The sequence below is a fragment of the Oncorhynchus mykiss genome, chromosome 18 (assembly GCF_057628025.1).
Source record: "Oncorhynchus mykiss isolate SJ-2025 chromosome 18, ASM5762802v1, whole genome shotgun sequence".
NCBI classification, from domain to species: domain Eukaryota; kingdom Metazoa; phylum Chordata; class Actinopteri; order Salmoniformes; family Salmonidae; genus Oncorhynchus; species Oncorhynchus mykiss.
This window is the reverse complement of record NC_143039.1, coordinates 79,603,615-79,621,114: the sequence shown is the minus strand read 5'-3', so window position 1 is coordinate 79,621,114 and position 17,500 is coordinate 79,603,615. Positions and strand designations below refer to the sequence as shown.

The window sequence follows — 17,500 nt, the reverse complement described above, 5'->3', positions numbered from 1 at the left end:
TTCCCTATATAGTGGTACTACTATAGACCAGGGCCCTATTCCCTATATAGTGGTAGTACTATAGACCAGAGCCCAAATCCCTATATAGTGGTACTACTATAGACCAGAGCCCTGTTCCCTATATAGTGGTACTACTATAGACCAGAGCCCAAATCCCTATATAGTGGTACTACTATAGACCAGAGCCCTGTTCCCTATATAGTGGTACTACTATAGACCAGGGCCCTATTCCCTATATAGTGGTACTAATATAGACCAGAGCCCTATTCCCTATATAGTCACTACTATAGACCAGAGCAATTTTCCCTATATAGTCACTACTATAGACCAGAGCCCTATTCCCTATATAGTCACTACTATAGACCAGAGCCCTATTCCCTATATAGTCACTACTATAGACCAGAGCCCTATTCCCTATTATAGTGGTACTACTATAGACCAGAGCCCTATTCCCTATATAGTCACTACTATAGACCAGAGCCCTATTCCCTATATAGTGGTACTACTATAGACCAGAGCCCTATTCCCTATATGGTGGTACTACTGTAGACCAGAGCCCTATTCCCTATATAGTGGTACTACTATAGACCAGAGCCCTATTCCCTATATAATGGTACTACTATAGACCAGAGCCCTATTCCCAATTATAGTGGAACTACTACAGAACCGGAGCCCTATTCCCTATATAGTGGTACTACTATAGACCAGAGCCCTATTCCCTATATAGTGGTACTACTATAGACCAGAGCCATATTCCCTGTATAGTGCACTACTATAGACCAGAGCCCTATTCCCTATATAGTGGTACTACTATAGACCAGAGCCCTATTCCCTATATAGTGGTACTACTATAGACCAGAGCCCTATTCCCTATATAGTGGTACTACTATAGACCAGAGCCCTATTCCCTATATAGTGGTACTACTATAGACCAGAGCAATTTTCCCTATGTAGTGGTACTACTATAGACCAGAGCCCTATTCCCTATATAGTCACTACTATGGACCAGAGCCCTATTCCCTATATAGTGGTACTACTATAGACCAGAGGCCTATTCCCTATATAGTGGTACTACCGTAGACCAGAGCCCTATTCCCTATATAGTGGTATTACTATAGACCAGAGCCCTATTCCCTATATAGTGGTACTACTATAGACCAGAGCCCAAATCCCTATATAGTGGTACTACTATAGACCAGAGCCATATTATCTATATAGTGGTACTACTATAGACCAGAGCCCTATTCCCTATTACAGTGGAACTACTATAGAACCGGAGCCCTATTCCCTATATAGTGGTACTACTATAGACCAGAGCCCTATTCCCTATATAGTGGTACTACTATAGACCAGAGCCCTATAACCTATATAGTCACTACTATAGACCAGAGCCCTATTCCCTATATAGTGGTACTAATATAGACCAGAGCCCTATTCCCTACATAGTGCACTACTTTAGACCAGAGCCCTATTCCCTATATAGTGTACTACTATAGACCAGAGCCCTATTCCCTATATAGTGTACTACTATAGACCAGAGCCCTATTCCCTATATAGTGGTACTACTATAGACCAGAGCCCGATTCCCTATATAGTGGTACTACTATAGACCAGAGCCCTATTCCCTATATAGTGGTACTACTTTAGACCAGAGCCCTATTCCCTATATAGTGGTACTACTATAGACCAGAGCCCTATTCCCTATATAGTGGTACTACTATAGACCAGAGCCATATTCCCTGTATAGTGCACTACTATAGACCAGAGCCCTATTCCCTATATAGTGGTACTACTATAGACCAGAGCCCTATTCCCTATATAGTGGTACTACTATAGACCAGAGCCCTATTCCCTATATAGTGGTAATACTTTAGACCAGAGCCCTATTCCCTGTATAGTGGTACAACTTTAGACCAGAGCCCTATTCCCTGTATAGTGGTACTAATATAGACCAGAGCCCTATTCCCTATATAGTGGTACTACTATAGACCAGAGCCCTATTCCCTATATAGTGGTACTACTACAGAACCGGAGCCCTATTCCCTATATAGTCACTACTATAGACCAGAGCAATTTTCCCTATGTAGTGGTACTACTATAGACCAGAGCCCTATTCCCTAAATAGTCACTACTATGGACCAGAGCCCTATTCCCTATATAGTGGTACTACTATAGACCAGAGGCCTATTCCCTATATAGTGGTACTACTGTAGACCAGAGCCCTATTCCCTATATAGTGGTATTACTATAGACCAGAGCCCTATTCCCTATATAGTGGTACTACTATAGACCAGAGCCCAAATCCCTATATAGTGGTACTACTATAGACCAGAGCCATATTATCTATATAGTGGTACTACTATAGACCAGAGCCCTATTCCCTATTACAGTGGAACTACTATAGAACCGGAGCCCTATTCCCTATATAGTGGTACTACTATAGACCAGAGCCCTATTCCCTATATAGTGGTACTAATATAGACCAGAACCCTATTCCTTATATAGTGGTACTACTATAGATCAGAGCCCTATTCCATATATAGTGGTACTACTATAGACCAGAGCCTTGTTCCCTATATAGTGGTACTAAAATAGACGAGAGCCCTATTCCCTATATAGTCACTACTATAGACCAGAGCCCTATTCCCTATATAGTGGTACTACTATAGACCAGAGCCCTATAACCTATATAGTCACTACTATAGACCAGAGCCCTATTCCCTATATAGTGGTACTAATATAGACCAGAGCCCTATTCCCTACATAGTGCACTACTTTAGACCAGAGCCCTATTCCCTATATAGTGTACTACTATAGACCAGAGCCCTATTCCCTATATAGTGTACTACTATAGACCAGAGCCCTATTCCCTATATAGTGGTACTACTATAGACCAGAGCCCTATTCCCTATATAGTGGTACTAATATAGACCAGAACCCTATTCCTTATATAGTGGTACTACTATAGATCAGAGCCCTATTCCATATATAGTGGTACTACTATAGACCAGAGCCTTGTTCCCTATATAGTGGTACTAAAATAGACGAGAGCCCTATTCCCTATATAGTCACTACTATAGACCAGAGCCCTATTCCCTATATAGTGGTACTACTATAGACCAGAGCCCTATAACCTATATAGTCACTACTATAGACCAGAGCCCTATTCCCTATATAGTGGTACTAATATAGACCAGAGCCCTATTCCCTACATAGTGCACTACTTTAGACCAGAGCCCTATTCCCTATATAGTGTACTACTATAGACCAGAGCCCTATTCCCTATATAGTGTACTACTATAGACCAGAGCCCTATTCCCTATATAGTGGTACTACTATAGACCAGAGCCCGATTCCCTATATAGTGGTACTACTATAGACCAGAGCCCTATTCCCTATATAGTGGTACTACTTTAGACCAGAGCCCTATTCCCTATATAGTGGTACTACTATAGACCAGAGCCCTATTCCCTATATAGTGGTACTACTATAGACCAGAGCCATATTCCCTGTATAGTGCACTACTATAGACCAGAGCCCTATTCCCTATATAGTGGTACTACTATAGACCAGAGCCCTATTCCCTATATAGTGGTACTACTATAGACCAGAGCCCTATTCCCTATATAGTGGCAATACTTTAGACCAGAGCCCTATTCCCTGTATAGTGGTACAACTTTAGACCAGAGCCCTATTCCCTGTATAGTGGTACTAATATAGACCAGAGCCCTATTCCCTATATAGTGGTACTACTATAGACCAGAGCCCTATTCCCTATATAGTGGTACTACTATAGACCAGAGCCCTATTCCCTATATAGTGCACTACTATAGACCACAGCCCTATTCCCTATATAGTGGTACTACTATAGACCAGAGCCCTATTCCCTATATAGTGGTACTACTATAGACCAGAGCCCTATTCCCTATATAGTGGTACTACTATAGACCAGAGCCCTATTCCCTACATAGTGCACTACTATAGACCAGAGCCCTATTCCCTATATAGTGGTACTACTATAGACCAGAGCCCTATTCCCTATATAGTGGTACTACTATAGACCAGAGCCCTATTCCCTAGGATTCCAGGAAGGAACAGCTGTGTCTTAAAGTACTAACATGTGTAGATAGGATGAGTATGACCCTCACCCGGACTACTGTAGCAGGTAGAGAAACTACATGGTATGACCCTCACCCGGACTACTGTAGCAGGTAGAGAAACTACATGGTATGACCCTCACCCGGACTACTGTAGCAGGTAGAGAAACTACATGGTATGACCCTCACCCGGACTACTGGAGCAGGTAGAGAAACTACATGGTATGACCCTCACCCGGACTACTGTAGCAGGTAGAGAAACTACATGGTATGACCCTCACCCGGACTACTGTAGCAGGTAGAGAAACTATATGGTATGACCCTCACCCGGACTACTGTACCAGGTAGAGAAACTACATGGTATGACCCTCACCCGGACTACTGTAGCAGGTAGAGAAACTACATGGTATGACCCTCACCCGGACTACTGTAGCAGGTAGAGAAACTACATGGTATGACCCTCACCCGGACTACTGTAGCAGGTAGAGAAACTACATGGTATGACCCTCACCCGGACTACTGTACCAGGTAGAGAAACTACATGGTATGACCCTCACCCGGACTACTGTAGCAGGTAGAGAAACTACATTGTATGACCCTCACCCGGACTACTGTAGCAGGTAGAGAAACTACATGGTATGACCCTCACCCGGACTACTGTAGCAGGTAGAGAAACTATATGGTATGACCCTCACCCGGACTAATGTAGCAGGTAGAGAAACTACATGGTATGACCCTCACCCGGACAACTGTAGCAGGTAGAGAAACTACATGGTATGACCCTCACTCGGACTACTGTACCAGGTAGAGAAACTACATGGTATGACCCTCACCCGGACTACTGTAGCAGGTAGAGAAACTACATGGTATGACCCTCACCCGGACTAATGTAGCAGGTAGAGAAACTACATGGTATGACCCTCACCCGGACAACTGTAGCAGGTAGAGAAACTACATGGTATGACCCTCAACCGGACTACTGTAGCAGGTAGAGAAACTACATGGTATGACCCTCAACCGGACTACTGTACCAGGTAGAGAAACTACATGGTATGACCCTCACCCGGACTACTGTAGCAGGTAGAGAAACTACATGGTATGACCCTCACTCGGACTACTGTAGCAGGTAGAGAAACTACATGGTATGACCCTCACCCGGACTACTGTAGCAGGTAGAGAAACTACATGGTATGACCCTCACCCGGACTACTGTAGCAGGTAGAGAAACTATATGGTATGACCCTCACCTGGACTACTGTACCAGGTAGAGAAACTACATGGTATGACCCTCACCCGGACTACTGTAGCAGGTAGAGAAACTACATGGTATGACCCTCACCCGGACTACTGTAGCAGGTAGAGAAACTACATGGTATGACCCTCACCTGGACTACTGTAGCAGGTAGAGAAACTACATGGTATGACCCTCACCCGGACTACTGTAGCAGGTAGAGAAACTACATGGTATGACCCTCACCCGGACTACTGTAGCAGGTAGAGAAACTACATGGTTTGACCCTCACCCGGACTACTGTAGCAGGTAGAGAAACTACATGGTATGACCCTCACCCGGACTACTGTAGCAGGTAGAGAAACTACATGGTATGACCCTCACCCGGACTACTGTAGCAGGTAGAGAAACTACATGGTATGACCCTCACTCGGACTACTGTACCAGGTAGAGAAACTACATGGTATGACCCTCACCCGGACTACTGTAGCAGGTAGAGAAACTACATGGTATGACCCTCACCCGGACTACTGTAGCAGGTAGAGAAACTACATGGTATGACCCTCACCCGGACTACTGTAGCAGGTAGAGAAACTACATGGTATGACCCTCACCCGGACTACTGGAGCAGGTAGAGAAACTACATGGTATGACCCTCACCCGGACTACTGTAGCAGGTAGAGAAACTACATGGTATGACCCTCACCCGGACTACTGTAGCAGGTAGAGAAACTACATGGTATGACCCTCAACCGGACTACTGTACCAGGTAGAGAAACTACATGGTATGACTCTCACCCGGACTACTGTAGCAGGTAGAGAAACTACATGGTATGACCCTCACTCGGACTACTGTAGCAGGTAGAGAAACTACATGGTATGACCCTCACCCGGACTACTGTAGCAGGTAGAGAAACTACATGGTATGACCATCACCCGGACTACTGTAGCAGGTAGAGAAACTACATGGTATGACCCTCACCCGGACTACTGTACCAGGTAGAGAAACTACATGGTATGACCCTCACCCGGACTACTGTAGCAGGTAGAGAAACTACATGGTATGACCCTCACCCGGACTACAGGAGCAGGTAGAGAAACTACATGGTATGACCCTCACCCGGACGACTGGAGCAGGTTGAGAAACTACATGGTATGACCCTCACCCGGACTACTGTACCAGGTAGAGAAACTACATGGTATGACCCTCACCCGGACTACAGGAGCATGTAGAGAAACTACATGGTATGACCCTCACCCGGACTACTGGAGCAGGTAGAGAAACTACATGGTATGACCCTCACCCGGACTACTGTAGCAGGTAGAGAAACTACATGGTTTGACCCTCACCCGGACTACTGTAGCAGGTAGAGAAACTACATGGTATGACCCTCACTCGGACTACTGTACCAGGTAGAGAAACTACATGGTATGACCCTCACCCGGACTACTGTAGCAGGTAGAGAAACTACATGGTATGACCCTCACCCGGACTACTGTAGCAGGTAGAGAAACTACATGGTATGACCCTCACCCGGACTACTGTAGCAGGTAGAGAAACTACATGGTATGACCCTCACCCGGACTACTGTAGCAGGTAGAGAAACTACATGGTATGACCCTCACCCGGACTAATGTAGCAGGTAGAGAAACTACATGGTATGACCCTCACCCGGACTACTGTAGCAGGTAGAGAAACTACATGGTATGACCCTCAACCGGACTACTGTACCAGGTAGAGAAACTACATGGTATGACCCTCACCCGGACTACTGTAGCAGGTAGAGAAACTACATGGTATGACCCTCACCCGGACTACTGTAGCAGGTAGAGAAACTACATGGTATGACCCTCACCCGGACTACTGTAGCAGGTAGAGAAACTACATGGTATGACCCTCACCCGGACTACTGTAGCAGGTAGAGAAACTACATGGTATGACCCTCACCCGGACTACTGTACCAGGTAGAGAAACTACATGGTATGACCCTCACCCGGACTAATGTAGCAGGTAGAGAAACTACATGGTATGACCCTCACCCGGACTACAGGAGCAGGTAGAGAAACTACATGGTATGACCCTCACCCGGACTACTGGAGCAGGTTGAGAAACTACATGGTATGACCCTCACCCGGACTACTGTACCAGGTAGAGAAACTACATGGTATGACCCTCACCCGGACTACAGGAGCATGTAGAGAAACTACATGGTATGACCCTCACCCGGACTACTGGAGCAGGTAGAGAAACTACATGGTATGACCCTCACCCGGACTACTGTAGCAGGTAGAGAAACTACATGGTATGACCCTCACCCGGACTACTGTAGCAGGTAGAGAAACTACATGGTATGACCCTCACCCGGACTACTGTACCAGGTAGAGAAACTACATGGTATGACCCTCACCCGGACTACTGTAGCAGGTAGAGAAACGACATGGTATGACCCTCACCCGGACTACTGTAGCAGGTAGAGAAACTACATGGTATGACCCTCACCCGGACTACTGTAGCAGGTAGAGAAACTACATGGTATGACCCTCACCCGGACTACTGTAGCAGGTAGAGAAACTACATGGTATGACCCTCACCCGGACTACTGTACCAGGTAGAGAAACTACATGGTATGACCCTCACCCGGACTACTGTAGCAGGTAGAGAAACTACATGGTATGACCCTCACCCGGACTACTGTAGCAGGTAGAGAAACTACATGGTATGACCCTCACCCGGACTACTGTAGCAGGTAGAGAAACTACATGGTATGACCCTCACCCGGACTACTGTAGCAGGTAGAGAAACTAAATGGTATGACACTCACCCGGACTACTGTAGCAGGTAGAGAAACTACATGGTATGACCCTCACCTGGACTACTGTACCAGTTAGAGAAACTACATGGTATGACCCTCACCCGGAATACTGTAGCAGGTAGAGAAACTACATGGTATGACCCTCACCCGGACTACTGTAGCAGGTAGAGAAACTACATGGTATGACCCTCACCCGGACTACTGTAGCAGGTAGAGAAACTACATGGTATGACCATCACCCGGACTACAGGAGCAGGTAGAGAAACTACATGGTATGACCCTCACCCGGACTACTGTAGCAGGTAGAGAAACTACATGGTATGACCCTCACCCGGACTACTGTAGCAGGTAGAGAAACTAAATGGTATGACCCTCACCCGGACTACAGGAGCAGGTAGAGAAACTACATGGTATGACCCTCACCCGGACTACTGTAGCAGGTTGAGAAACTACATGGTATGACCCTCACCCGGACTACTGTACCAGGTAGAGAAACTACATGGTATGACCCTCACCCGGACTACAGGAGCAGGTAGAGAAACTACATGGTATGACCCTCACCCGGACTACTGGAGCAGGTAGAGAAACTACATGGTATGACCCTCACCCGGACTACTGTAGCAGGTAGAGAAACTACATGGTATGACCCTCACCCGGACTACAGGAGCAGGTAGAGAAACTACATGGTATGACCCTCACCCGGACTACTGTAGCAGGTAGAGAAACTACATGGTATGACCCTCACCCGGACTACTGTAGCAGGTAGAGAAACTACATGGTATGACCCTCACCCGGACTACTGTAGCAGGTAGAGAAACTAAATGGTATGACCCTCACCCGGACTACAGGAGCAGGTAGAGAAACTACATGGTATGACCCTCACCCGGACTACTGTAGCAGGTTGAGAAACTACATGGTATGACCCTCACCCGGACTACTGTACCAGGTAGAGAAACTACATGGTATGACCCTCACCCGGACTACAGGAGCAGGTAGAGAAACTACATGGTATGACCCTCACCCGGACTACTGGAGCAGGTAGAGAAACTACATGGTATGACCCTCACCCGGACTACTGTAGCAGGTAGAGAAACTACATGGTATGACCCTCACCCGGACTACAGGAGCAGGTAGAGAAACTACATGGTATGACCCTCACCCGGACTACTATAGCAGATAGAGAAACTACATGGTATGACCCTCACCCGGACTACAGGAGCAGGTAGAGAAACTACATGGTATGACCCTCACCCGGACTACTGGAGCAGGTTGAGAAACTACATGGTATGACCCTCACCCGGACTACTGTAGCAGGTAGAGAAACTACATGGTATGACCCTCAACCGGACTACAGGAGCAGGTAGAGAAACTACATGGTATGACCCTCACCCGGACTACTGTAGCAGTTAGAGAAACTACATGGTATGACCCTCACCCGGACTACTATAGCAGGTAGAGAAACTACATGGTATGACCCTCACCTGGACTACAGGAGCAGGTAGAGAAACTACATGGTATGACCCTCACCCGGACTACAGGAGCAGGTAGAGAAACTACATGGTATGACCCTCACCCGGACTACTGGAGCAGGTTGAGAAACTACATGGTATGACCCTCACCCGGACTACTGTAGCAGGTAGAGAAACTACATGGTATGACCCTCACCCGGACTACAGGAGCAGGTAGAGAAACTACATGGTATGACCCTCACCCGGACTACTGGAGCAGGTAGAGAAACTACATGGTATGACCCTCACCCGGACTACTGTAGCAGTTAGAGAAACTACATGGTATGACCCTCACCCGGACTACTGTAGCAGTTAGAGAAACTACATGGTATGACCCTCACCCGGACTACTATAGCAGATAGAGAAACTACATGGTATGACCCTCACCCGGACTACTGTAGCAGGTAGAGAAACTACATGGTATGACCCTCACCCGGACTACTGTAGCAGGTAGAGAAACTACATGGTATGACCCTCACCCGGACTACTGTAGCAGGTAGAGAAACTACATGGTATGACCCTCACCCGGACTACTGTAGCAGGTAGAGAAACTACATGGTATGACCCTCACCCGGACTACTGTACCAGGTAGAGAAACTACATGGTATGACCCTCACCCGGACTACTGTAGCAGGTAGAGAAACTACATGGTATGACCCTCACCCGGACTACTGTAGCAGGTAGAGAAACTACATGGTATTACCCTCACCCGGACTACTGTAGCAGGTAGAGAAACTACATGGTATGACCCTCACCCGGACTACTGTAGCAGGTAGAGAAACTACATGGTATGACCCTCACCCGGACTACTGTAGCAGGTAGAGAAACTACATGGTATGACCCTCACCCGGACTACTGTAGCAGGTAGAGAAACTACATGGTATGACCCTCACCCGGACTACAGGAGCAGGTAGAGAAACTACATGGTATGACCCTCACCCGGACTACTGGAGCAGGTTGAGAAACTACATGGTATGACCCTCACCCGGACTACTGTACCAGGTAGAGAAACTACATGGTATGACCCTCACCCGGACTACAGGAGCAGGTAGAGAAACTACATGGTATGACCCTCACCCGGACTACTGGAGCAGGTAGAGAAACTACATGGTATGACCCTCACCCGGACTACTGTAGCAGGTAGAGAAACTACATGGTATGACCCTCACCCGGACTACAGGAGCAGGTAGAGAAACTACATGGTATGACCCTCACCCGGACTACTATAGCAGATAGAGAAACTACATGGTATGACCCTCACCCGGACTACAGGAGCAGGTAGAGAAACTACATGGTATGACCCTCACCCGGACTACTGGAGCAGGTTGAGAAACTACATGGTATGACCCTCACCCGGACTACTGTAGCAGGTAGAGAAACTACATGGTATGACCCTCACCCGGACTACAGGAGCAGGTAGAGAAACTACATGGTATGACCCTCACCCGGACTACTGGAGCAGGTAGAGAAACTACATGGTATGACCCTCACCCGGACTACTGTAGCAGTTAGAGAAACTACATGGTATGACCCTCACCCGGACTACTGTAGCAGGTAGAGAAACTACATGGTATGACCCTCACCCGGACTACTGTACCAGGTAGAGAAACTACATGGTATGACCCTCACCCGGACTACTGTAGCAGGTAGAGAAACTACATGGTATGACCCTCACCCGGACTACTGTACCAGGTAGAGAAACTACATGGTATGACCCTCACCCGGACTACTTTAGCAGGTATAGTCTGTTGATACAGACTGGGTAGCATGTAGGTACCGTTGGTATAGACTGGGTCGTATGTAGGTACCGTTGGTATAGACTGGGTCTTATGTAGGTACCGTTGGTATAGACTGGGTCGTACGTAGGTACCGTTGGTATAGACTGGGTTGTACGTAGGTACCGTTGTTATAGACTGGGTCAGGTGGGGTGTTGGGTTAACATGTGTTACCTGTGCAGGTGGGGTGTTGGGTTAACATGTGTTACCTGTGCAGGTGGAGTGTTGGGTTAACATGTCTTACCTGTGCAGGTGGGGTTTTGGGTTAACATGTCTTACCTGTGTAGGTGGAGTGTTGGGTTAACATGTCTTACCTGTGTAGGTGGAGTGTTGGGTTAACATGTCTTACCTGTGTAGGTGGGGTGTTGGGTTAACATGTCTTACCTGTGCAGGTGGGGTGTTCGGTTAACGTGTCTTACCTGTGCAGGTGGGGTGTTGGATTAACATGTCTTACCTGTGCAGGTGGGGTGTTGGGTTAACATGTGTTACCTGTGCAGGTGGGGTGTTGGGTTAACATGTATTACCTGTGCAGGTGGGGTGTTGGGTTAACATGTCTTATCTGTGCAGGTGGGGTGTTGGGTTAACATGTCTTACCTGTGCAGGTGGGGTGTTGGGTTAACATGTGTTACCTGTGCAGGTGGAGTGTTGGGTTAACATGTGTTACCTGTGCAGGTGGGGTGTTGGGTTAACATGTATTACCTGTGCAGGTGGAGTGTTGGGTTAACATGTGTTACCTGTGCAGGTGGAGTGTTGGGTTAACATGTGTTACCTGTGCAGGTGGGGTGTTGGGTTAACATGTATTACCTGTGCAGGTGGGGTGTTGGGTTAACATGTCTTACCTGTGCAGGTGGGGTTTTGGGTTAACATGTCTTACCAGTGCAGGTGGAGTGTTGGGTTAACATGTCTTACCTGTGCAGGTGGGGTGTTGGGTTAACATGTCTTACCTGTGCAGGTGGGGTGTTGGGTTAACATGTGTTACCTGTGCAGGTGGGGTGTTGGGTTAACATGTGTTATCTGTGCAGGTGGGGTGTTGGGTTAACATGTATTACCTGTGCAGGTGGGGTGTTGGGTTAACATGTCTTACCTGTGCAGGTGGGGTGTTGGGTTAACATGTCTTACCAGTGCAGGTGGAGTGTTGGGTTAACATGTGTTACCTGTGCAGGTGGGGTGTTGGGTTAACATGTCTTACCTGTGCAGGTGGGGTGTTGGGTTAACATGTCTTACCTGTGCAGGTGGGGTGTTGGGTTAACATGTCTTACCTTTGCAGGTGGGGTGTTGGGTTAACATGTCTTACCTGTGCAGGTGGGGTGTTGGGTTAACATGTCTTACCTGTGCAGGTGGAGTGTTGGGTTAACATGTCTTACCTGTGCAGGTGGAGTGTTGGGTTAACATGTCTTACCTGTGCAGGTGGGGTGTTGGGTTAACATGTCTTACCTGTGCAGGTGGAGTGTTGGGTTAACATGTCTTACCTGTGCAGGTGGGGTGTTGGGTTAACATGTCTTACCTGTGCAGGTGGAGTGTTGGGTTAACATGTCTTACCTGTGTAGGTGGGGTGTTGGGTTAACATGTCTTACCTGTGCAGGTGGGGGGGTCAGGCTGCCAGAAGAAGCGGCTGTTGATCTCTGTGCAGGTGATCTTGGTGGCCCCCTGAAGGACGTAACCGGGATCACACTGGAACAGGACATGGTCTCCGGGCTCCTTGCTGTCCCCACTGCGGGTCCCGTTGGCGGGCAGACCTGGGTCGTTACATGACGTAGCAGTAGACACTGGAGATAGAGGAAGACTCCACGATGTTAGAGCAGCAAAGACAACAACTGTTTTCAACTCTACAGTGCATACTTACTGTAATGGGCTGAATAGAAACTCACGATATCTTGATTTTTCCATTGACATGTATACATTGTTTACATTGAGTCAGGAAGTTACTTACACATACCTCACGTTAGGATCCATCACTATATCTTTTAGCAGACCCTTGACCCTTCTATATGGATTTATACAGTCAGGAAAAACATTTATACCCCCTTTTTCTTCCCAACTTCATTATATCCAATTGTTAGTCGTTACTGTCTTGTTTCATCGCTACAACTCCCGTACAGGCTCGGGAGAGACGAAGATCGAGGGCCATGCCTCCTCCGAAACACAACCCAACCTGCTTCTTAACACAGCGCGCATCCAACCCGGAAGCCAGCCGCACCGATGTATGGGAGGAAACACAGTGCACCCTAGCGACCTGGTCAGCACGCACTGCGCCCGGCCCTCCACAGGAGTCATTAGTGCGCGATGAGAAGGATATCCTTACCGGCCAAACCCTCCCTAACCCGGACGACGCTAGGCCAATTGTGTGTCGCCCCATGGACCTCACGATCGTGGCCGGCTGCCACAGAGCCTGGGCTCGAACCAAAAGTCTCTGGTGGCACAGATGGCTCTACGATGCAGTGCCTTAGACCACTGCCACCCGGGAGGCCCCTGCCTGTAATTCTTTTTAATACATGTTTATTTTAATTTATCATGGCAATCAGTTAAAAACTAATTCTTATTTACAATGACAGCATATCGGGGAACAGTGGGTTAACTGCCTTGTTCAGGACTAGTGATTTTGACCTTGTCAGCTCGGGGATTCGATCTAGCAACATTTCAGTTACTTGCCCAACGCTCTAACCACGAGGCTACCTGCCTCTAACCACTAGGCTACCTGCCTCTAACCACTAGGCTACGTGCCTCTAACCACTTGGCTACCTGCCTCTAACCACTTGGCTACCTGCTCTAACCACTAGGCTACCTGGCTCTAACCACTAGACTACCTGCCTCTAACCACTAGACTAACTGCCTCTAACCACTAGGCTACCTGCTCTAAACACTAGGCTACCGGCTCTAACCAACCACTAGGCTACCTGCTTTAACCACTAGGCTACCTGCCTCTAACCACTAGTCTACCTGCTCTAACAACTAGGCTACTTGCTCTAACCACTAGGCTACTTGCTCTAACCACTAGGCTACCTGCCTCTAACCACTAGTCTACCTGCTCTAACCACTAGGCTACCTGCTCTAACCACTAGACTAACTACCTCTAACCACTAGGCTACCTGCTCTAACCACTAGACTACCTGCTCTAACCACTAGAATACCTGCTCTAACCACTTGGCTACCTGCCTCTAACCACTAGACTAACTGCCTCTAGCCACTAGACGACCTGCCTCTAACCACTAGACTAACTGCCTCTAACCACTAGGCTACCTGCTTTAACCACTAGGCTACCTGCCTCTAACCACTAGTCTACCTGCTCTAACCACTAGGCTACTTGCTCTAACCACTAGGCTACCTGCTCTAACCACTAGGCTACCTGCTCTAACCACTAGGCTACCTGGCTCTAACCACTTGGCTACCTGCTCTAACCACTAGACTAACTACCTCTAACCACTAGGCTATCTGCTCTAACCACTAGACTACCTGCTCTAACCACTAGAATACCTGCTCTAACCACTTGGCTACCTGCCTCTAACCACTAGGCTACCTGCTCTAACCACTAGACTAACTGCCTCTAGCCACTAGACGACCTGCCTCTAACCACTTGACTAACTGCCTCTAACCACTAGGCTACCTACCTCCCCCTCTAACCACTAGACTAACTGCCTCTAACCACTAGACGACCTGCCTCTAACCACTAGATTAACTGCCTCTAACCACTAGACTACCTGCCTCTAACCACTAGGCTATCTACCTCTAACCACTAGGCTACCTGCTCTAACCACTAGGATACCTGCTCTAAACCACTAGACTACCTGCCTCTAACCACTAGACTACCTGCTCTAACCACTAGACTACCTGCCTCTAACCACTAGATTAACTGCCTCTAACCACTAGACTACCTGCCTCTAACCACTAGGCTAACTACCTCTAACCACTAGACTACCTGCCTCTAACCGCTAGACTACTTGCCTCTAACCACTAGACTACCTGCTCTAACCACTAGACTACCTGCTCTAACCAGTAGAATACCTGCTCTAACCACTTGGCTACCTGCCTCTAACCACTAGGCTACCTGCTCTAACCACTAGGCTACCGGCTCTAACCACTAGGCTACCTGCTTTAACCACAAGTCTACCTGCCTCTAACCACTAGGCTACCTGCCTCTAACCACTTGGCTACCTGCCTCTAACCACTAGGCTACCTGCTCTAACCACTAGGCTACCTGCCTCTAACCACTAGACTACCTGCCTCTAACCACTAGGCTACCTGCCTCTAACCAATAGGCTACCTGCCTCTAACCACTAGGCTACCTGCTTTAACCACAAGTCTACCTGCCTCTAACCACTAGGCTACCTGCCTCTAACCACTTGGCTACCTGCCTCTAACCACTAGGCTACCTGCTCTAACCACTAGGCTACCTGCCTCTAACCACTAGACTACCTGCCTCTAACCACTAGGCTACCTGCCTCTAACCAATAGGCTACCTGCCTCTAACCACTAGGCTACCTGCCTCTAACCACTAGGCTACCTGCCTCTAACCAATAGGCTACCTGCCTCTAACCACTAGGCTACCTGCTTTAACCACAAGTCTACCTGCCTCTAACCACTAGGCTACCTGCCTCTAACCACTTGGCTACCTGCCTCTAACCACTAGGCTACCTGCTCTAACCACTAGGCTACCTGCCTCTAACCACTAGACTACCTGCCTCTAACCACTAGGCTACCTGCCTCTAACCAATAGGCTACCTGCCTCTAACCACTAGACTACCTGTCGACCCTGAACAGACTCTTTCTATATTGATTTAAACACACGACCTCAGAAACTTCCCTCTCTCCACTACACACACAGACTCTATCCCTCCTTACCAGAGAACTGCAGAGCGAAGCCCTGTTTGGATGTGAAGAAGTCGGTGTTGAACTGGAGGCTGACGGCGTTGAAGGTGCTGTGGGCGTCAGGCGGAAGGGTCGATCCGCTGAGCTCCCTCAGGAGGACCCCTCCGTCCTGGGGACCGTCCCAGATACGTAACACATCATGAACCTCCTCCGTATGGAATACCAGGAAGTGGAGACTTTGGAAAGAGGAAGAGGAGGTTAGTCATGTGGTAGAGGGGAAGAGAGGAAGATTTGGATACGGAGGAAGAGGAAATATATGGAGGGTAGATGAGAATGAAAGGACAGTTTCTGTCGATATGATGGACATAATTGTGTCGTGACCGCTATTTCCTGTGGATTTCTCAACACAACGTGACCAAAAGGAGGTATTTGGGGTATAAACATTTTCTTTATGGAACAAAAGGAACATCTAACTGGGAGTCTCGTCAGTGAAAACATCCGAAGATCATCAAAGATAAACTGTTCATTTGCTTTTCTGATTTTTGTGACCAAGCTTCCTGCTGCTAGCTGGACATAATGCTATGCTAGGCAAGCTTCAATGCCATACAACTCTCCTTCCGTGGCCTCCAATTGCTCTTAAATACAAGTAAAACTAAATGCATGCTCTTTAACCGATCACTGCCCGTACCTGCTCACCTGTCCAGCATCACTACTCTGCGCGGTTCTGACTTAGAATATGTGGACAACTACAAATACCTAGGTGTCTGGTTAGACTGTAAACTCTCCTTCCAGACTCACATTAAGCATCTCCAATCAAAAATTAAATATAGAATCGGCTTCCTTTATCGCAACAAAGCATCCTTCACTCATACTGCCAAACATACCCTTGTAAAACTGACCATCCTACCATCCTCAACTTCGGCGATGTCATTAAAAAAATAGCTTCCAAAACTCTACTCAATAAATTGGATGCAGTCTATCACAGTGCCATCCGTTTTGTCACCAAAGCCCCACCACTGCAACCTGTACGGTCTCATTGGCTGGCCCTCGCTTCATACTCATTGCCAAACCCACTGGCTCCAGGTCATCTACAAGACCCTGCTAGGTAAAGTCTCCCCTTATCTCAGCTCGCTGGTCACCATAGCAGCACCCACCTGTTGCACGTGCTCCAGAAGGTATATATCTCTAGTCACCCCCAAAACCAATTCTTCCTTTCTCCCTCCAGTTCTCTGCTGCCAATGACTGGAACGAACTACAAAAATCTCTGAAACTG

At 47.7% G+C, this 17,500-nt stretch overlaps 1 protein-coding gene across 1 annotated transcript in view; it reads right to left on the bottom strand.

Annotated features, from left to right (window-relative positions):
• LOC110518582 (CUB and sushi domain-containing protein 2) overlaps positions 1-17,500 on the bottom strand; it is a 552,259-nt gene that overhangs the window by 251,682 nt on the left and 283,077 nt on the right. The window contains 2 exon segments of the mRNA XM_036953653.2: positions 12,999-13,190; positions 16,261-16,463. Of these exon segments, the coding sequence (XP_036809548.2) occupies positions 12,999-13,190; positions 16,261-16,463 (395 nt within the window).